Below are 20,397 nucleotides of genomic sequence, written 5' to 3'. Positions count from 1 at the left end.
CTAGAGGAGTAGTGTGATTTTTCACGATGGACATTCAACCTTTCTATGGGGCTGCCCTCGCTCGTACTTCTATCCCCTTCCCAAGCTACTGTTACATCCTTTTGACTAGTGAAATTTCCTGTCTAGAGTAGGCTTGTATTATCATGACATGCCGACGATACTTTCTTTTCTTGCATCATGGAATAGGATTCAGGATTTGTTCATCTGTCAAAGGCCATTGATCTGAGCAAGTGCCGTTTTAATATCGTGTTTGAGTGAGGGCATGAAGTGTCAGTAAGGTTGATGGACCTGGAATTTCATCAACATCTGCCTCCGCTTGCCCAAATATCAGATCCTGTTGCGTCATGGAGAAGTCGCGCCCACAATATGAGTCTTCGTCAAATCCAGGCAATTGCAAGGTAGAATATATTTTCCGCGGCCACTTTGAGGATTGCTTACTCCGTTTGGTGGATTCAGATTAACCAACATAGCAACGGATCCGTATACCCGATCACGTGCCCTGTCGCGTCGTTAGACAGTAATCGAGTTCGGCTGAGCTTTTTTGCTTCAAGACTGCGAGGTCGATCTCAAGAATTGACCTTGCGTTTTCGTCCCTCCCCCCTTCATCGAATCTCGCGCCGCTACTGCTATTTATCCACAGTCCCGCACGCTCCCTACTAGATTATCATAACGAAACGAAAGAGTCATGGCCACTACTGTTGCTGAAGAACTTGAAGGGCTAGGGCCTGGGGTGGACCATGCCGGTGCTAGTCCGGTCCTGCAGTCTGTCGACATGAATGGCGCGGATGCTGTTGACCATTTGAACGGCAAGGACGACGAGGAGGATGGGCTTGTGAAGCCGCAGCAGCAGCAGTATTTTGAGCACCCGCCGGAGGTTGTGCTTGTCAAGTCGTCAGATATGGTGTGTGAGGTGGACGGGGATGGGGCGGTACCCGAGCCGGGGAGCGAGGATGCCGTGAATGGGGGCGAGGTGGTGGAGGAGGTAAGTGTGTTGTATACTACGGGGTTTGTACATTCGATATGCTAATTTGTTTCGTTGATTCGAGCAGAACTCGGAGACCGAGGAAGAGGGTGCTGTTGTGCCGCCGTCTGGATCGGATAAGGAGGATGTTTCGTCTTCTGCAGACGGTATCGCTGAAGCCGGAACTGAAGTTGAAGAGGCGCACCCCGAGATTGCGCCATCTGAAAGCGAGGCGCCTCATGTTATCAGCAGCAAGGACTTGGCAGACGAGCAGCCTGCGGACACGGACACGGACATTGCTCCCGCCCCGGTCGCTGTGGACAGCGAAGACGCGCCCGGCGACGAGGGAGCCGAAGAGCACGAGCCGTCCAGCACGGATGCCGCCGAGGTCAGTAAGACAGGCTTTATTTACGCGTTTTGACGCGCTTATCACTACGGACTTCATGCTCATCCACCTCTCCCCCAGGTCACACCGGAGGAACTCGGCCCCGCAGCCGTGGACGCGGAATCAAGCGGCGCTGATGCGCCTTCATTATCGCCTGCAGAAGAAGAAGAAGCTGCTGCTACTGAAGCGGACACGCCGGAAGAGGGTCAGTTGACCCGGGAGGGTGTCACAGGTCCGGAGGCCGGACACGTCGAAGAGCCCGTGGCGGAGTCGGATGCTGTTGTGCCTTCCTTATCGGTGGATGAGAGTGCTGCTAGTGGGTCCGCCCTGTCTGGGGTGGAAGCTGAGCCGCAGCCTACGCCGGAAGAGGGGGAAGAGGCGGAGGCGGAGGCAGAGCTGCATACGTCTGAACAGGACCAGGTTGAGGAAGCCCCCACGGACATGGAGGAGAGCATTGTCGAATCCGTTGTTGAGTCGCAGGCTGAACAGGCCGAGGAGAGTGAGGTGTGTTTTCTGTGTTATGCGCAGCGTTGATTTCTGTTTCTGACTAGCTTATCTAGGCTGCGCGCGAGTTGTCCGATCTGAAGGATGATCTCTCCCATGAGCCTGTTGAGGCGACTGAAGACGTTCCAGCAGTCGAGGAAACGCAGGAGGCTGAGGTGCCCGCCGCTGAAGCTCCTGCGTCCGAGACTCTCGAGGCTGACGAGCCTGCGGAGGAACCCGTACAAGAGGATGCAGCCGCAGAGGTCGTAGAAGCCCAAGAACCTGCCCCTGCCCAGCTAGAGCCCGCGTCTGCAGAAGAAGTTGAGGCCGCGGAGGAAGCCCCCGTCGCTGAGTCCGAGCCCGCTGCTCCCGCTGTAGCAGAGGAAATCGTCGTAGAGGTACCAGCTTTATCAGAGCCGGAGCCAGAGCCAGAGTCCATCCCCGCCGCAGATGAGGCCGCCGAAGAAGCTCCCGCCCCTGAAGCAGAGCCCACTGCCGCACCAGATGAAGACGTAGTGGAGGATGTACCGCCTGCGCAGGAGGAGGAGCTCACAGCCGAGGCCAGCGCGGCGGAGCTGGCTGTCTCTGAACCAGAGCCCGTCGCTGAAACAGCCGAGGAACTTGAACTTGACGCGGATGGGGAACCTGATGCCTCTCAGCCAGAGCCCGCCGAGGAAGAGGTAGCGGTTGAGGAGCCTCCTGTTTCTCAAGAAGAGCTTGCTGTGGAAGAAGTTCAGGCAGAGGAGGCGGCCGTGCCCGAGCCTGAAGCCGAAGTTGAAGTCGAAGCCGAGGCTGATTCTGCCCCAGCTGTAGAAGAGGTTGAGGTTGAGGCTGAGGCCGGGGTCGAGGAAGCGCCTGTCGAGCAGCCCGAGCCTATTCTTGCAGCGGAGGAGGTTCTCGAAGAGGATGTGCCCGTTTCCCAGACGGAGGAGCCGGCTGTCGAGGAACCTGAGGCCGCTCCTGCGGTCGAAGAAGCAGAGGCGGCAGTAGATGCGGAGGTGGAGGCAGAGGAGCCCGCTGTGTCGCAGCCCGAAGACGTTCCTGCGGCGGAGGAGACTCAGCCCGAGGAGCTTGCTGTTGAGGAGCCTGAGGCTGCTCCTGTGGCCGAAGAGGTGGAGGAGCTCGCCGTGTCGCAGCCTGAAGACGTTCCTGCGGTGGAGGAAGCTCAGCCAGAGGAGCCTGCTGTTGCGAACGCCGAAACGGTTGTCGCGGAGGACGTCGAGTTAGCAGAGCCTATTCCTGCGGAGCCCGAGGCTGCTCTTGCCGTCGAAGAAGCTGAGGCCGAGGAGCCCGCCGTCGCGGACGAGGAACCCGTCGCGGAGCCCGAGGCAGTTGCCGCAGAGGACGAACCCGTACCAGAGGAGGCTGTCGCTTCGGAGCCCGAGGCTGTTCCCGCACCGGAGGAGGCTCAACTCGAAGAGCCTGCCGTCGTGGAGCCCGAGCCCGTCGTTGCAGAGGACGGGCCTACGCCAGAGGAGTCCCCTGCTTCTCAAGAGGAGACTGTTGCTGTTGCAGATGAGGAACCGGTCGCGGAAGAATTGGTAGAGGTGGCGGAAGAAGCTGCTCCTGAGGCGCAAGTCGAGGAAGCTGCTGCCGCCTCCGAAGCCACGCCTGAGGCAGATGAGGAGCTCACCTTTGACGAGACTCCTGCAGCAGAAGACACCATCCCAACCATCGAGGTCGCCGCTGAGGAGGCAGAAGACGGTACCACGGGCGATTCAGGCGAAGCTGGATACACTATTGCGGTCGAGGCGCCCACTCCTAATGCGCAGGAGCCTTTGGAACTCGGAGAGGCTTACGACGATGTTCCCTCTGCCGAGACGTCCGTCGCTGAGGCCGCCGAAGAAATTAGCACTCCTACTGCGGATGTGGAGGTCGCAGAGGTCGCGACTCCCGTTGCTGAGGCTGCTCCTGAGGCTGCTGAGCCAGAGATCGCTGCAGAGGTTGCTGAGCTTGAGGCGGCTGTCGAGGTAGCTGAGCCTGAGGCTGCTCTGGAGGCTGCTGAGTCCGAGGCCGCTCCCGAGGTTGTTGAGCCAGAGGTCGCTGCGGAGGCTGCCGAACCAGAGGCGGAGGTCGCCGTTCTGGAGGCTGCTGCAGAGGTTGCTGAGCCAGAGCCTGCTCCCGAGGCTAGTGAGCTGGAGGTGGAGGAGCCCACGGCAGAAGAGCCCGTCGTCGAGGTCGCCGAATCTGAGCCTGTCCCAGTGGAGGTGGAGGTGGAGGTAGAGGAACCCAAGGCAGAAGAGTCTCTGGAAGAAGCGGTTGAGGAAGCCGAAGCCATTGCAGAAGCCGAACCTGAGGTGCTTGCGGACGTTGCTACTGCTGAAGAGCAACAAACGGAGCCCGTCACAGCTGATGAGCCGGCTGTGGTTGAGGAGCAATCTATCGAGGAGTCCGAGGCACCCGTGGAAAGCGAGCTCGATATTGCCGCTGCTGAGAGTGTCGTAGAGGAAGAAGCTATCGTCCCTGAACCTGAGCAAGCCGTCGATGAATCTGCACCCGCTCCAGTTGAGGAGGCGACGCTCGACGAACCTCAAGCTGCTGAGGAGGCACCAGAGACCGTCGACGCAGAGCCTACAGTCCAAGATGTCGACGAGACGCCGGCGGAGGCGGAAGCGAAGGAAGAGCAGCCCGCAGAATTCGAACCCGAAGCCGCTGCGCAAGAGGAGGACTCGGACGCACTCGCAGAGGCGGTAACCGCTGCAGCCATCGCTGCGCCAATTATCGCTGCGGCTGTGATTGCTGAAGCTACCCCAGAGGCGGCTGAGGAACCTGAACAGGCCGAAGAAGCACCAGCTGTCGAGCCTGTTGTAGAAGCTGCCGTCGACGAAGTAACCCCTGAGGTGGCTGTTGACGTTGCCGCGGAGGAGACCAAGGAGGAGGCGCCTGCACCGTCATTACAAGTCGTCGCAGAAGTCGAACGCCCGAGTTCACCCTGGACGCCTTCGTACAGCGTTACGACTCTTAATGGAGCGTCGGCTGCCGATGAGGAGACCGAAGATGCTGAAGCAGAGGAAGCCGCTGCTGAAGCCCCTACTCCCGCAATTGCCGTGCACGAAACCGAGGCTTCGTCGTCCTCGTCCGATGCTCCAGGCTCGGAGGCCACTGAGGTAGCTTCATTAGAATTCTGATTTTATTTCACTCTGACGCTTATGACCATCAGGCTCTCACTGCTGACACCGCGACCACCCCCGACGATGCCCCGCCAAAGTCGCCCTGGACTCCTTCGTATTCTGTCACCACTATGGGCAACGTCCCTCAGGCTGAACCGGAGGAGATCGAAGCTCTTCCTCCTAGCGTTGTGTCCGAAGACAAGCCTGCGGTCGAAGAGCCCGTTGCTGAGACCACTCCCGCTCCCGTTTCTGAGGAGGCTGAGCCCGAAGTTGCGCAAGAGCCCGAGCTAGCTGGTGAGGACGAGGCGCCAGAGGCGGAGGTGGTGGAAGTTGAGCAGCCATCTGAGGCTACCGCAGTTGAGGAGGAGGTACAGCAAGAGGTCGATGTGCGTATTTTGAAACCCTCTGTAATTTTTGATTTTTACTCATATTTTCCAAATAGGTTTCCGCGGAGGCACCAAGCATCCTTGTGGATGAAGCCGAGGCGGAAGTTGTCGAAGAACAGGAAGACAAGCCGAAGGCACCTTGGACTCCGTCCTACTCGGTTTCCAGACAGGGCTCTAAGGATAACCTGACGGCGGCAGCAGCAGCGACCGTTGCTGCTGCGACTGCCGTGGTATTCGAGTCTCAAGACGTTTCTACCCCTCCCTCGCAGCAGTCCGAGGATGCTACGCCTGAACCTGCGCAAGACGGTGCTAAGCCTGAGGTTAGCAATTGTGTCGATTCTGCAATATAACTATTATCTGACTAATTTTCAATTGATAGTCTGATGCCGCGGCGCCGAGCATTCATGTCGACGACTCGCTCGTTGTTAACGAGGTCCAAGCACCGGAGCGGCCGAAATCGCCATGGACGCCGTCGTACTCGGTGTCCAGACAAGGATCTTCGGATGACCTCCCAGCGGCCTCTGTCGAGGCAGAGGCGGAGCCGGTGGCGGCGGAAGAGCAAGCAGCTGAACCTCAAGCCGAGCCAGCCCCCGCCCCGGTCGCGATTGACACTGGCGCAGAAGCGCTCGCGACTCCCCAGAAAGAAGCGGAGGAGAGGCCAAAATCTCCCTGGACGCCGTCTTACTCGGTCACGAGGCAGGGATCCAACCTCGTCGCGGACGAAGACATCAAGGAGATAGAGCAGCTGCCCGAGTCTGTTGCCCCCATCGCGGACGCGCCGAAGACGGAGGAGCCAGCTCCTGTCGAGGCTTCTCCTGCCCCGCCAGCGCTGATTATCACCTCGGAGCCTGCCAACGGCACCGAGAACGACCTTGACGACGGAGATTACCCGTTCCCTATCAAGAACCTCGACTCATTCCAGCCCCTCGCCGACAAGTCCAACGCAGGCGGCCTCGCCCCCGTCGACGAGAACAGGATCATCGGCAGCGCGGACCCTTCGTCCTCGCTGCGGATTGATATCCCCACGACGCCGTCGCGCAAGCGGCACGAGAGCACGACGTCGTCGCGATTCTTCCCCGGCGGGTGGTTCTCGTCGTCGCCCAAGGTGCCCGAGGAGGGCCGCGCGTCGCTCGACGTCGCGAGCGGCGAGTTCACCAAGTCGCCCGAGGTCACACCCGCGACGGCGCTGCCCACTGCCGTGGAACAGGACGAGGAGAAGAAGTCGCGGTTCTGCACGATCATGTAGAGGGAGAACGCGCGTTTCAACGTCAAGGCTGGGCTTTTTCGACCTCTCTCCACAAATCAAATTTCAAATTTTATTCATGTTCAATATTCAACGTTCAGTTGCGATGTTCAAAGTCCCAATGTCCGCAAAACGACCCTGCGACGACCCCTTTTACGATTCCATCATGTCCATATTATCACCCATTTTTTCTTCTTTTCTCTTGACTCTTGCATCCTTTCATCATTTACATTCCCCGGATTTGGATCCCAAAAATCAGTCGGCTCCACGCATACAAGGAAACACCAACGCTAAACGAAGATCGTGGTACACGGGCTTTGCTATATCACCTAACATATGCATATGGAAAGGCACTTGCATACCCCAGTACTCCGCTTTTAAGATTGTCCAGTACTTGCTAATTCGAATCCGTCATTAGTTTCTTTATACGTCGCGCTTGGAGCTAATTGGTTATGATTACAATCACAATATCAATTAGTACGATTACCGTTACCATTACCATTACCATTACTAGCTACTTAGCTGCAAGAGGATTCGGTTGCTACTTGTACCTTACTATGCATAACTTTTGTTTTTTCTTCTTGAGAGAAATGAATTGTGGACGAAAGGTAGCAAGCCTCGGGCAGGCGATGTTATTGGCGCGAAACGTAAAGTAACTTGAAGATGCCTGCACTGTACCACGCAATCTTGAGATGAACTTCGCTGACGAAGTTCGGCCCATACTTAAGGCACGTTGAGTGATCGGAGCAATTAATTGTACATGCTTAAGCCTGCCATATGTCCTACATAATAGTTATACCATATGTAATGTAGGCATAAAATACACCAGATGCAGGCAGGTATCACGACTGCAAAAAAAAAATGCGGCGCGCGTGCACCTCACCCTCAGCTACCCACAGTACTGTACATAACAGCGCATGCGTATGACCACGGGTATCCTCAAATATACACCCCACCGTGGCCGCGACCGCGAGCACCGAGCCAAGAAAGAAAGAAACGATCCCAAGATGTCTGTCACCCGGCGTTGCGCGATCTCCTTCAATCCTCCAATCCTTCGACCCTTCTTCAAGGTCCGTATCGATCGAGCGCTCCAAGTCGAGCCGGATTCGACGGTGTCGGCACGGCCAGGCTGGTCCGGGTATCAATATTTCAATAGTCAATAGCGGTCCAGGACGTCCACGACGCTCTCGAGCACGACGCGCGGCTTGAGCAGGAGTCTGCGCTCGATGGACGCTGCCGCTGCCGTTGATGACGATGATGATGATGACGTTGATGTTGCTGGCCCATCTGCTGACGATGGGGCGGTGTTGGCGCTGGTGCTGTCGGGCATTGAGAGGGGCCGCCGCCGCACGACGCTCGAGCACCGGAGGCCGAGTTCTGTTGAGCATAGCACCTTCCCTCCTCTGCTGGTGCCGTTGCCGTTGGGGTGGCCGTTGGGACGGCCACTCAAACTCGCACACGGCGTACTCAGCTCCGAATCCCCATCCTCCCCCTCCCCCTCGTCCTCCTCGTCATCCGACCCATACACCGAAAACCCCACCGAAGAAGCGCAGGCGGCATCCCCCTGCACACCCATCGCATCCCCCATCTCGCGCCCCACAAACGCCCGCCCGGCCTCGACAGCGACCACCTCAAAGTCCGCGCTGAGCACCTCCTCCCTTGTCACGCGCGCGAGACGCGTCGCCGCGCGCGCGATGCGCGTGAGCGCGGGGAGGTGGCGTGTGCGGAAGAGGGTGTGTGTTTGGGTGGGGTTTGGGGGTGGGTAGGGTGTTTGCGAGTTCGAGGTGGATTGGGCGGAAGAAGAATTCGAGGAAGGATGCGTGGAGGAAGAAGGGAGCGGAGGAGGGACGGGGACGAGAGACGCGCCGGCGATGAGAAAGACGTCGGCCGCCCAGCGCACGAGCGTGTCCGCGAGCTCGCGCGTGGCGTACTCTGCGAGCTCGGGGTGCACAGCGTGGATGTGGACATGCGCGAGCGCGCGCCAGCGCGCGGCTGTCGCCTGGGGCTCTGCACGGTGACAAAGTCGACATTGGCGCATCATCATCAACAACAACAACAGTGACAACAACCATTCTCAGTCAACACACTGGCAGGCATACAAAATCCAGTCGACTCACCGGCCGCCCGCATCCTTGCATACACCTGCGCCAGCACCCCGTTCACACCCGCCTGATACCCCACACAGAACGGCGCGAGCGCGCGCGCGAGACACGTGACGACCGCCGCCTGCAGCGCGAGCTGCACGACCATCGGCCCGTCCTCGCCCGTGTGCGCGCGCGTCCCCAGCATCCGCGTCAGCGTGGCCCCGACGCGGCTCGCGACGTCGCTCGCCGTCTGCGCGAGCGTCGGCGTTTTCTGGCCTTTGGGGATCGGCGCTGCGGGGCGCATTGGTGCTTTGGTGTTTCGCGGTTGAGGAATGCCGAGGCCCCGTGCGTAGGGCGGGAGGAAGCCGCCGCCGCCGCCGCCTGCGCTTGCACCTGATCCTGAGGAGGAGGAAGACACAAGCTCGACGGCGCCCGCGGCGAACTGCACGATCTCGGCGTTGAGATCCTGCACGGCCTGGATGATCTGTGCGCCGGACCAGAGGTCGGATTTGGTGAGGAAGGTGTCGAGCGCGCGGAGGTGCGCGTGTTCTTCGGCGGCTGTGCTGGTGCTCGCGAGGGAGGCGGAGGAGGGGGTGCGGGGGATGGAGGAGGAGTTCGAGCGCGCGGGGCGGGTTTGCGATTGGGAGCGGGATTGGGATTGAGGTTGGGATTGAGGTTGAGAGGAGCGGGTGGATCGGGTGGACATGGATGTGGAGGGGCGGGGCGGTGGGCGGTGGTTCGAGTACGAATTGGCGTTGGCATTGGCATTAGAAGGCCCGGCGGGTGTGCGCGGGCGGACGTGGGGGTTCGAGGGGCGGCGGACGAGTGCTCCGTAGTTTGGCGCGCCATTCGAATCGGCGGAAGAGGTGGACGCGAGCGAGGCGAGCGACGTCCCCGAGCTGCTCGTCATGTGGCTCTGCGCAGAGCTATTGCGCCTGTGCACATTGTGTCCCGGCGCAGAAGACACGCTCGCGCGCCTCTCCTTCTCCTTCTCCCGCTCCCTGCCCTCGCGCTCCCTATACTCCCTCTCCCAATACTCCCTCTCCCTCTCCCTCTCACGCCGCTCTCTCTCCCGCTCCGCAACCGCCCTGTCCCTGTCTCGCCTGAGCACGTCAATCTCGCCATCGCGCAACCGCACGGCCTCGCGCGCCTCGCGCAGGGCGCGCTCGAGTGCGTGGGCGCGGTCTTCCCAGCGCTGGGCGTCCTTGGCTGCGCGCGAGGCCTCTGCGCGGGCGGCGTCGTGGTCGCGGCGCATCGCGTAGAGGCGGGCGGCGGCGCTGATCGGGCCGGTGAGGGTGAAGGGGGCGGAATGGGAGGAGGAGGAGGGGGTGGGGGAGACGGCGCGGCGTGCAGCATCCAGTTTTGCGGGTGGGGTTAAGGGTGTGGGGCTGGGGCTGGGGGTGGGGAGGAGGGCGAGGGCGAGGGACGGGGATAAGGATGGGCAGGCGGTGGTAGGGTCGAGGAGGTCTGTGTCTGGGTCAGAGGCGGAGTCTGTAGATGAGGAAGAGTCGGAGGTGGGCTCGTCGTCGTCGTCGTCGTTGTGTGGGGTTCGGGAGGAGAAGGAGAGGAAGGTGAGGGTGTTTGTGAGAAAGTCTTTGAAGGGATGGGCGTCAGCCGTTGGGAGGAGGAGCGGCATCGTGGCAGAGAACGGACAGGATATCAACAGTTGGTTGTAGAGCACTGGCCTCGTTTTCACTGCAGCGTGCAAGGAAGCAACGGGGGTAGATAGCAGGCAGCAAGGTTATAAGAAAACACTCAATCCTGTTATTCTGTGGGGAGGAGCAGGAGAAGACAGCCAATCCAAAATGGAGGTGCATGCCTCGTTGCATCGGCACTTTTACACGGAACCATATGACCCCCTATTTTTGTTCGTGTTCATACCCTGGGTTAACTTCATGATCGCCCATTAACACCAGTATCAAAGATACCACCATATACCCTCGGCCCTCTGGCCATGAAGGACTACAATACCCGCAAGCCCTACCAGGGCACAACCCGCACCCTCGTCATCGCCATCGACGTCGGCACAACATTCAGCGGCGTCTCCTACGCCATCCTCGAGCCCAACGAGATTCCAAAGATATACGGCGTCACCAGGTCGCTTTCACTGTAATATCGCTATGCCGAGTCTGACCCCATCGCAGGTTCCCCGGCCAGGAGCATGTCGCGGGCAACTCCAAGATACCCTCCATCATGTACTACGACCGCACCGGCAAGCTCATGGCTGCTGGTGCAGAGGCTGACTCGACCCAGATAGCCGCTCTGGCGGAGGAGGAAGGATGGACCAAGATCGAGCTGTCCGTATCTCCCCCACCCCCACACTAGTTTACTAACCCACACCAGCTTCAAACTACGCCTCCGCCCGCGCACCATGCACCTCAACATGAACGGCATGCGCCTCCCTCCCTTACCGCGGCACAAGTCCCCCGTCGACGTCTTCGGCGACTTTCTCGCCTACCTCTTCCATTGCACCCGCGCCTTCATCACCGACACCCACGCCGCCGGCGCAGCCTTGTGGAAGGCCCTCGAGCGCCCCGGCCTCCAGTTCGTGTTGTCCCACCCGAACGGCTGGGAGGGCGCGCAGCAGAGCAAGATGCGGCGGGCGGCGGTGTACGGCGGGCTCATCCCCGACACGGACGAGGGGCGGGCGCGGGTGCGGTTCGTGACGGAGGGCGAGGCGAGCTTGCATGCGTGTGTGCTGAGCGGGCTCGCGGCCGAGGTGCTCTCGGTGAGTTCTACGCGCGAGACGAACGGGTGAGCTTCTAACGTGGTGCAGAACCCGTCGAAACACGGCTTTCTGGTGCTCGATGCGGGCGGGGGCACGCTCGATATCAGCTCGTACGCTATCCGCGCGACGAACCCGCTCGTGATCGAGGAGATCGCGCCCCCAGATTGTGCGTGCGCTCCTGCCCTATTCCTTAGACTGACCGGGCTAACATTCTCCCGCAGGTCTCTTCGCAGGCTCGGTGTTCGTAAGCAGACGCGCGCGCATGCATCTCGAAGGTAAGCATGTATAGAATCTACCATAAAACCGGGAGCTGACTTTCCCCTTTCCCTTCCTTCTCGAACGGATCCTCACTGAACCTTGGCATGCCCCGACCTCCCCATCGCACCCTCCCCGAAACGCTAATCCGACGATCCTTGTACGGGGCCCCATCGGAACCTCTATTCTCTGCTTACTTTGTTCTGTTGATCGCCGCGCTGGCCACATGACTGTCCTGTCTATCTTCGTATCTCTCTCTGTCCATCTTTGGCTTTCTCTGCTCATATACCCTCGGACTAAATCTGGCGCCCACTCGCCTCTATCTCGCCTTGCTTGTGTCGACGGACGCCACCACCCCCGCCCTGAACCGGACCTCGGGCTACTGCAACTGTAACTGTGCTGGTTCTTAATTAACTCCTCCGCGCCACCATCATACCGTAATCAACCCGTCGGTGCAATCCAACTTTATCATACATCTTGGGTGGCTGGAATCGCCTATCGCGTCCTGCTCTTCCCTATCGCGCCCACACGTCCTCGTTATCTCTGCTTTGTGGTAATCTACGCTGCTCCCTTTGTGGACAATGTGCACGCGCCATCCTGCGTTGTTATGCCTATGCTCCTCGTATCTGACTCTGTCCTACTGACCGGCGACCGACACTGACAAACCTTCCCGTAATCCATCCCTCTCACCGCTCCCGTCCCGCCGCCCGTGCCCACGGCCCTATCAAACCCACCTCAGAAAAACTCCGCCCCTCGCGCTACGGCACGCCCGACAGCATCGAACACATCACCCGGCGCTTCGACGAGACCACGAAGCGCCTCTTCCGCGACCGCCGCGAGCTGCAGTTCGTGCCCTTTGGCTCGCCGCTCGACAAGGACGCTGCGGTCGGCATCCGCGCGGGCCAGCTCAAGCTCGCCGGGGACGAGGTCGCCGCCTTTTTTGAGCCGTCGATTGCGGCGGCGGTGGGGAGCATTGGCGGGCAGGTGGAGGCGTCGGGGGGGAGGATTAAGGTGTGTGTTTTGTCTGTGTGGATGGTGATTCTTTAAAATGGTTTTGTTGATGGTGTGGGTGTGGGTGGCGGCGATAGTCCGTGTGGCTCGTCGGCGGGTTCGCAGCGAGCCCGTGGCTCTTCACGCAGCTCCAGGAGCGTCTCGCGCCGTACAAGGTCACAGTCAACCGGCCCGACAGCCAGACGTAAGTCTCCCTCCCTCTCCCCCCTCTCTGGAATCGCCCTCATCACAACACCGCAGCTCAAAAGCAGTCGCAGACGGCGCGCTCGGCTTCTACTGCGACCACCACGTGTCCGCGCGCGTCGCCAAGTTCATGTACGGCGTCGAGTACCTGCGCGAGTACGACCCCGACGACCCGGACCACCAGGCGCGCCGCGAGCGCCTCTGCGAGCTCCCAAGCGGCCCGCGGCTCCTGCCCGACGCGTTCGACTGCATTCTCGCCAGGGTGTGTACCGTCCCTCCCTCCCTTCATCACACGGACTCATAACCAATTCATAATCCGACGTCGATGCATCGCAGGGCGTCAAAGTCAAAGAATCAACAGTCTTCACCCGCAAATACTGCACCGAGCTCACGAACCTCTCCACCCTCTCCGTGTTCGAGGTCGAGATCTGGTGCTTCCGCGGCGGCAACCACATCCCCAAGTGGATCATGCGCCACGCGGAACACTTCTCCACGCTCTGCGTCGTCCGCGCGGATCTGTCCCCGCTCAGCGGCAGCGCGGAGCCCAAGCAGGGCAGAGGCGGGCGGGCGTACTGGACGATTGTGTTCAGCGTCGAGATTCACTTTGGGCTGACGGAGTTTCGGGCGCGGATCAAGTGGAATGATAATGTGCGTGGTGCATATAGCTTTATAATTGAAGAAGACTAACGGATCGTGCTAGGGCCGTACGAGATAGTGAGTTTCCGCGTTTTCCGCCTCCTCACAATACAACACCGACGACGACGACAATGACATCTGACTGTGCCCCCACAGCGGCCCAGCCTCGATCGTGTACAGCGAAATGGGCCACCGCGCAGACGACGACGAGTCCGACACATACTCGGAAGACGACACGACCGCGCACGCAGCAGGCCCTCCCTCGCGAGCGCCCTCGGCACCGCCGTCCCGCGCGCCCTCTGTGGCCCCGCCTCCTCCCCAAGCAACAGCAACAGCAACAGCACCAGCACCGCCAATAGCGTCCCGCGCCCCGTCCTCGTCCGCCCGCGACAGGGGCGCAGGCGGACGCGGCTCCTCCCTCGAGTCGCTGTACCAGGACCCGCCGGACGCACCTCAGCGCTCCGCGCGGCGCACGTCGTCTGTGCAGGTCCAGACGCAGACGCAAACACAGACACAGGCACAGACGCAAACACAGACACAGGCACAGAGCTCAAGCGAAAGACAGGTAGTCCCGCGCGAGGTCGTCGCGCGCGCCACGGGGCCCATTACACCGACGCACTCGTCGCGCAGTGCGGCTTCTGCTGCTCAGGGAGGCGGTCATGTAGCCCAGGGAGGCGGTCACGTCGGCCCGGGCAAGGGGCAGGGGCAGGGGCAGGGCTCGGCGAGCCAGTTCTATGCGGCGCCCGGGGCGGGTGTGCCGCCGCCGCCGGCCGACTACGCGGCGGATAGGCGCGGAAGGCAGCATTCTGAGCGCGATCGTGATCGGGAACGGGACCGTGATAAGGAACGAGACCGTGATCGTGAGCGTGATCGGGAGCGTGAACGGGAACGCGACCGAGCGCGTGGAACGGGCGACCGCGACCGCGGCATGCCCCCGCCCAGCAGCAGCGGCCAAGCGTACGAGCGCCCACGCACCAGCTCCTCGCGAGCGCACGCGCAGCCTCAGCCACAGCCGCCTCCGCCCGCACCAAGGAGATCCTCTGGCGGTGCGCCGGCGGCGGCGGCGGCGGCGCCGATGCCAGTACCAACGCCAACGCCAATGCCAGAGCCGACGCCGCCGATCGAGCCCCGACCGTCGACGGAGGATCGACGGCGCGAGAAAGAGAGGGATCGTGAGCGCCGGCAGGAGCGGGAGCGGGAAGCGCGGGAGCGGGAGCGGATGGAGGTGCGGGAGCGTCAGCGGGCTGCTGCAGAGGCGGAGGCAGAGGCTATCGCAGAGGCAGAGGCTATCGCAGAGGCGGAGGAACAGGTGTCGGCGCGGGCGCGGGTTCAGGCGGAGATGGACGCGGTGGCTGCAGCGGAGGCAGAAACTCAGGCAGAAGCAGAAGCGGCTGCTCGTGCAGAAGCCGAGGCGGACGAGGCTGCTGCAGCGGCGGCGGAGGCGGAACAAGAGGCTGAGGCGGAACAAGAGGCCCGAGAGCTGGCAGAGGCCAAGCAGCGCGAGAAAGAGGCAAAGGAGAACGAGAAAGAAGCCAAGAAGAAAGAGAAGGAGGACAAGAAAAAGGGAAAGAAGGACAAGAAAGGGAGCAAAGCGGCGAAGGAGAAGGAGGCCAAGGAGGCCGAAGAGCGCGAGGCCCGCGAAAGAGAGGAAGCCGAGAGAGCCGCCGCCAAGGAGAGAGAAGAGCAGGAAGCGCGCGAGGCGCAGGAGGCGCTCGAGACGCCCATCGATCTCGCGGACACGGCCATCGGCAGGAGCTCCAGCACGCTCGCGAACGACCTCGGCTCCGTCTGGGGAGCGCGGGGCACGCCCTCGCCCGTACCCGCACCGGCGATGTCGCGCAGGAACTCGAACGGCTCGAGGGAAAGCTCGAGGGGGCCCGCGGAGGTCAGGTTTGCGGACCCGATATCGGCGCATGCGCCCACGCCGCCGCAGGAGAACCGCGAGCTCGAGACGGTGCACGAGAGCCACGAGGAGCACCACGACGAGGAGCAGCTCGACGAAGAGCGTGCGCCGCTCTCGGACCCCGATGCGTGGCTGGAGGGCGGCGAGCAGGATGCCTGGGGCGGGGAGGACGCACACGCCACTGAAGAAGACGCGCTGGCGGACCTCGGTGGTGCGACTGAGGAGCAAGAACACACAGACGAGCCGAGGGATATTCCGGGCGGCTTCGACTTCAACACGACGGCCAACCTCCCGCCCGATCCAACGTTCGCAGACGCAGACGCCCCTGGTGCAGGTGCCGACACGAACAAGGCGGGCTGGGGCATCGACGCGGACACCGTGCCCGCGTCGACCTTTGGCGGGTTCTCGCCCTTCGGCTCGGGCTTCAGCTTTGGCAGCGCGAAGGCCAAGGAGAAAGAGGCGGCCCAAGCCCAGACGCAGGCCGCGGAGGCGGAGAAGAAGAAGAACAGCCGTTGGGGCTCGATCTCGAACGCGTTTGGGAGCGCGAGCAATCTGTTCAATGGCGGTAACGGCGAGGAGAAGCCGCCGTCGACTTCGCCCGGAGACGCGAACAACAATGGGTTCGATTTCTCGGGCGGCGGCGATGCTGGCGAGGCGCAGGAGGAGAACGAGGGCGCCCAGACGCAGGAGAACGATGACTGGAAGACGCAGGAGGGGGGCGGCTGGGAGATGGGAAACATGGGTGGAGGCGAGGGGGCGGCCGCTCCTCTTGAGGGTGAGCCCGAAGCAGCAGAGGGCGCTGGCGAGAACGATATCTGGGAAACGCAGGAGAGGGATGGCTGGGAGATGGAAAACATGGGTGGAGGCGAAGGGGCAGTACTTCCTGAGGGTGGGCCCGAAGCAGCAGAAGGTGCTGGCGAGGGTGCTGGCAAGTATGCTGGCGAGGGTGCTGGCGAGGGTACTGGCGAAGGCACTGGTGAGGGTGCTGGCGAGGTCGCTGGAGAGGGCGCCGGCGAGGGCGAGACCGCTGAGCCTCCTGCAGCTGAGGCAGAAGCTGCGCCAGAAGAGCCAGCCCTGGAGCCTGAACAGCCTGCCGAGGAGGCCAAGCCAGAGAAGAGAGACGAGGACGACGAGGACGAGGGGCCCAAGAAGGGAGGAGGCAAGAAGAAGCGTAACAAGAAAAAGAAGTAAATCCTCAACATTCAACGCTGCAACTGCTGCAACTCCAGTGTCGGGCACCTTTGCTTGGGCATCACCGATCTCTAATGAAGTGTAAACGTTCTATGATGAGGCTGAGGCACGATGTAATAGACCAGCTAGGATCAATCTCTGTATCCACCTACTTATGCTTTCGCTGTCTTCGTAACTTGTTGTATTTTTCTTGTATTTTCTTGTTTTTGATATAGAACTGTTCAGGATTACATTCGGGTATTGTGTACTAGGAATAGGTCGTAAAAGGCGTCGCGGGTAGGAACATCGTAAGCACGTCGTATCAAGGCGTAAGATGTAGGTCAAATCGTCGATCCGGTAACCATAGAAAATAGCATGGGCGAGGTATACCTGCAGAAGCAAACGACAAACCGAAGGGGGTAAAGAGACTACACTAAGAGAAACAACAGACAACATTATAGATAGCCAAGAACAAGCGCCCGATTAACAGGCGCTGGCGAAAGCACGAACACTTTCGCACCGCGTCAGAAAGAGATGAGTGTCCATGTCGTTAACCATCATCACGCGTCGTCGCCACCACCGCACGCACACACGCACGGAATCACCGCCCCGAATTAATCTGCCCAACCGTGCGATTACTGATCCCCTGATCAAAGCTCCGCTTGCGCAGCCGCCCGTTCTCCATCGGCAGCAAACTCGACACGCTCACGTTCTTCTTCGAGTCCATCGACAGCGCGCCCGCCACGCTCGGCATGCTCAGCCGCCGTATCCACCCCTTCGGCTTCTCGGGCCGGAGCTGGATCGGCGGCTCCGGCGGGCGCAGGTCGTGCGGCGACGGCGCCGGGTTCGCAGCCTGGTACTTGGACGCGCTGCACAGGTCGCATCCGCAGAACGGCGCGTGGTCTTTCACGGGGCCGCCGAGTGGTGAGAGGGATGGTGTGGGGGGCTGCGAGGAGCGCGTGGGGGAGTGCGATTGCATCGATGCCTGGTCGCTTGGTGGAGGCGCGAGCTGGGAGGACGATGCGGAGTGCGAGCCGGAACCCATGACGGGGAACTTGTTGCTGTTGTTCCCGCTGTTGACCAGCACGGACGTGCTCTGCGAGTTGCGCCTGTGTCTATAGGGACCCACGGAACGTGGGTTGTTCGATTGGTTGGCCCTTGGTGTGTCCGCGCCTATGCCCTCATCCCGCCCGTCGAGAAAAAATTGCTGTCGGTCTTGCTCGAGCGCACGCGTTCGTTGTTCGAGCTCGCGCTCGCGCTGGCGGAGCTCGAACTCTTTCTCCTGCAGCTCGAGCTGCGCGAGCTGCTGCTTGCGTCGTTGTAGCTCCTCCTCTACGGCGTCTCGGTCGCGTGTCCATGAGCGCACCGAAGTCTCGCCCGTACTCGTTGGAGTCTGTTGCTCGGCCATGGGGAAGGGACGACCCTTCCGAGGCGACGTCGGTTCGTCCGCCGGCTGGTATCGAGTGGCCATATTTGCCACGCTCTGGTTGAGTCGCGGGATATCCTTGGGAGCTGCAGACGCCGGCTCCATCTGTTGCTTGTCAGCAACGCGAGTACGTGGGGCATACTGACGATACATACCGAACGACTATAACGGTTCTTCATCGCGGCGACAAGGCTGCCATTACTCGTCGTAGACTCCGTCCTCTCTAGGTTCTTCCTACCAGCGTCGGCAGCAACGGTGAAAGCCTTCGCCGTGCTCTTTCGCTGCACACCAAACTCGCGTTCTTCCGCCGTGACCTCGTCTCTCGCCTTCATGTCAGATTCCGCTCGTGCCGACGACGACGGCCGAGACGTTTCTTGACGCTCGTCACCGTTCTGCGCAACCATCTGTTTGCGCTTGAACGGGGATACCGGCGAACCCAGCTTCCGTGGAGGCTCTTCCTGGGCTGGAGCAGGCTGATCGGAGGTAGGAGCTTCAGCGTTATTAGGACCGTCCATTCCTGCCTTCTCGTGAGAGAACGACCCGTTCTGGGAGCGAGTAGTTGGTGTTGTGGGGAGCTCCCGCGCAGAAGACGCTGTGGAGCCATTGTTCAACGTCGTGGATTCAGATATCGACTCGATGGGCTTTGGGGATTCGGATAGGATATACGCGGCTTGCCCTGGTTTCTTCGGTTGCGGGATCTGCAGATTCTTAAGTTGAGTTTGCCGACGTTGCAGCTCTGCTTGATTGTTTGCTAGAGGGACAGGGAAGTGGGTTGGAGGGAAGGGAAAGGCCGAAAGAGATGCGATGGAATTGACGGAGCCATGACCATCATCGGACGCGAATGGTGGGCGAGGCGGCTCCATACCGTGTCCCACAGAGCTTTCTGCAGGCGTCGAGGCACCGCTCTTATTCGAAGTCACTGATGGAACTGGTAGCCTGTTCTGCTCGCCTTGACCCCATTCTCTGATGCCGAGACCCTGGTTCCTATCTGTAGATATTTGACCAGGTGGTGAATCAACATCAGGTAAATCGTTGGGCAAAGGGCCAGCCCATGACGCTTCGCAGTAAGAACGCCAATGACCGAGGGATCCGACACATGGAGCGCAACGTCGAAGACCTTCGCAGTTACGGAGCCATTGGGCGTCCGCGATCCTACCCAAAGATGAGGCGACACCATAGGTAGCAGAGGCGTGTTGTCTCGTAACGTGGATGGCATGATTACTGGCAAACGATCAGATAGACGAACAGTTATTCAGAGGATTTATACGCACTACTTCTCCTGTGACATCTCTGGACCCAGCGTGCTGATGAGGTTGATATACCGAGCGTGTTCCTCTGCAGCATCACGTGCGTTCTTCTTGGACTTCTTCTCGTACGATTGACCTTTCCCATGTCTGAGACACCCTCTGAAGTCGAATGTGAAGACGCCAGCGACGCGTACCTGCTGATTTTATTCGTGCATTGGAGTTGGCCATGCGTTCATCATGAGTCTTCTCCTCTTTCTACATCACGACCCATAAGCCATCACAAAGGGATCAGACATAACCGACAGCGTACCGAGAGCTTCTTGAAGTACTTCTTAACCTCATCGCTCAGAGAATCACACTCCTTGTCCGCGAACTTGGAGAACTTGGTATCTATCTCCGCGACAGCCTCGAAGATGCTCGCACACGCTCCGAGAGCGTTAGCTAGATTAGATGACGCATACAATCAGTCATTAGCCGCCTAGAGTATGACGCTGAGACAACTCACAAGCAGGTTCATTAATCGTCTTCATCCCTGCCGCCTCCTTGAGTGCCTTGGCCAGCTTCTTCTGAAGGGTTACCATTGCACCCGAGACCTCGCAGTAGTCGTTGAGAGCATTGACAAGCGTTTCAAGGGTCTTGCATGACTTGTGGATGTCCTGGCGCTCGTGGACCTGCACCTGCGGGTGTGCAGGTGCTGCCGACATGGCAGTCGGGGTCGTCGATGGGGAAAGAGGGGGGAAGGGGAGGAAGGGGAAGTCGGGGTGCAAGTGAGAACGGCAGGGAGGTGAGGGGACGTGCTCACATTCGGATGGATTAGCGTATGACCTTAGAATGGCGTCGGAGTTCAAAGCCACAGATAAGATAATTATACGACATCGCGCGACAACTTCACCATGTTATTACATCCGACTCTCTTACTTGTACCTTTCTCTTCTTACCTACTTTGACGCCTTCTCTTCTCCATGACAAACGTCAAACTCTACCCGCTCGTGTGTGCAATCCTATCGTGGAGATGGCAGGAGAAGTAGCAATGTGCTTCCACTCCACTAGGCCTCATTGGACTTCTATAACAGCCTCACCGTGAAAGGTAACATATGGATTCAGCTCTGCTGACTGCGGAACTGCGGTTGGACGATTTAACAGTCTTACTGTAAGTCCAATACTTTTGATACCGGTACTCTCCCCG

The 20,397-nt window shown here is 60.2% G+C and overlaps 4 protein-coding genes across 4 annotated transcripts; 2 read left to right on the top strand and 2 right to left on the bottom strand.

Moving 5' to 3' along the window:
- The first annotated feature begins 567 nt into the window (after positions 1-567).
- On the top strand, positions 568-6,851 carry CONPUDRAFT_142463 (uncharacterized protein). Its single transcript, XM_007767624.1, has 7 exons — positions 568-982; positions 1,050-1,349; positions 1,428-1,850; positions 1,907-4,936; positions 4,990-5,325; positions 5,382-5,645; positions 5,705-6,851. Exons 1-7 carry the CDS (start codon positions 686-688, stop codon positions 6,569-6,571), a joined length of 5,517 nt encoding a protein of 1,838 aa, XP_007765814.1. The 5' UTR covers positions 568-685; the 3' UTR covers positions 6,572-6,851.
- Positions 6,852-7,314: 463 nt separating this feature from the next.
- On the bottom strand, positions 7,315-10,371 carry CONPUDRAFT_142462 (uncharacterized protein). Its single transcript, XM_007767623.1, has 2 exons — positions 8,686-10,371; positions 7,315-8,575 (listed from the first exon to the last, which is right to left on the bottom strand). Exons 1-2 carry the CDS (start codon positions 10,286-10,288, stop codon positions 7,725-7,727), a joined length of 2,454 nt encoding a protein of 817 aa, XP_007765813.1. The 5' UTR covers positions 10,289-10,371; the 3' UTR covers positions 7,315-7,724.
- A 235-nt stretch (positions 10,372-10,606) lies between these two features.
- CONPUDRAFT_50452 (uncharacterized protein) lies at positions 10,607-13,516 on the top strand (the record flags this gene model as incomplete). Its single annotated transcript, XM_007767108.1, has 9 exons — positions 10,607-10,749; positions 10,797-10,949; positions 10,996-11,380; positions 11,429-11,546; positions 11,602-11,655; positions 12,375-12,646; positions 12,724-12,830; positions 12,887-13,091; positions 13,166-13,516. 9 exons carry the CDS (start codon positions 10,607-10,609, stop codon positions 13,514-13,516), a joined length of 1,788 nt encoding a protein of 595 aa, XP_007765298.1.
- On the bottom strand, positions 13,497-19,942 carry CONPUDRAFT_163222 (uncharacterized protein). The gene is made up of 6 exons (XM_007767622.1): positions 19,717-19,942; positions 19,522-19,652; positions 19,406-19,466; positions 19,236-19,347; positions 18,120-19,185; positions 13,497-18,069 (listed from the first exon to the last, which is right to left on the bottom strand). The coding sequence occupies exons 1-6, from the start codon at positions 19,913-19,915 to the stop codon at positions 17,140-17,142; spliced, it is 2,499 nt and encodes an 832-aa protein (XP_007765812.1). The 5' UTR covers positions 19,916-19,942; the 3' UTR covers positions 13,497-17,139.
- Positions 19,943-20,397: the final 455 nt, after the last annotated feature.

This window comes from Coniophora puteana (genome assembly GCF_000271625.1).
Source record: "Coniophora puteana RWD-64-598 SS2 unplaced genomic scaffold CONPUscaffold_3, whole genome shotgun sequence".
NCBI classification, from domain to species: domain Eukaryota; kingdom Fungi; phylum Basidiomycota; class Agaricomycetes; order Boletales; family Coniophoraceae; genus Coniophora; species Coniophora puteana.
Note: the sequence above shows the minus strand (reverse complement) of the source record. Positions and strands in the feature narration are given on the sequence as shown.

Bases quoted from the DNA above. Each gene is read 5' to 3' on its own strand.
- CONPUDRAFT_142463 (XM_007767624.1), top strand. From the start codon at position 686: ATGGCCACTACTGTTGCTGAAGAACTTGAAGGGCTAGGGCCTGGGGTG. The intron at 1,350-1,427 runs GTCAGTAAGACA...CCTCTCCCCCAG, and splicing joins CCAGCACGGATGCCGCCGAG to GTCACACCGGAGGAACTCGG. The intron at 1,851-1,906 runs GTGTGTTTTCTG...TAGCTTATCTAG, and splicing joins AACAGGCCGAGGAGAGTGAG to GCTGCGCGCGAGTTGTCCGA.
- CONPUDRAFT_142462 (XM_007767623.1), bottom strand. From the start codon at position 10,288: ATGCCGCTCCTCCTCCCAACGGCTGACGCCCATCCCTTCAAAGACTTT. The intron at 8,576-8,685 runs GTGAGTCGACTG...GTCACCGTGCAG, and splicing joins TGCAAGGATGCGGGCGGCCG to AGCCCCAGGCGACAGCCGCG.
- CONPUDRAFT_163222 (XM_007767622.1), bottom strand. From the start codon at position 19,915: ATGTCGGCAGCACCTGCACACCCGCAGGTGCAGGTCCACGAGCGCCAG. The intron at 19,348-19,405 runs GTACGCGTCGCT...GACATGGGAAAG, and splicing joins TGCACGAATAAAATCAGCAG to GTCAATCGTACGAGAAGAAG. The intron at 18,070-18,119 runs GTATGTATCGTC...GACAAGCAACAG, and splicing joins AGAACCGTTATAGTCGTTCG to ATGGAGCCGGCGTCTGCAGC.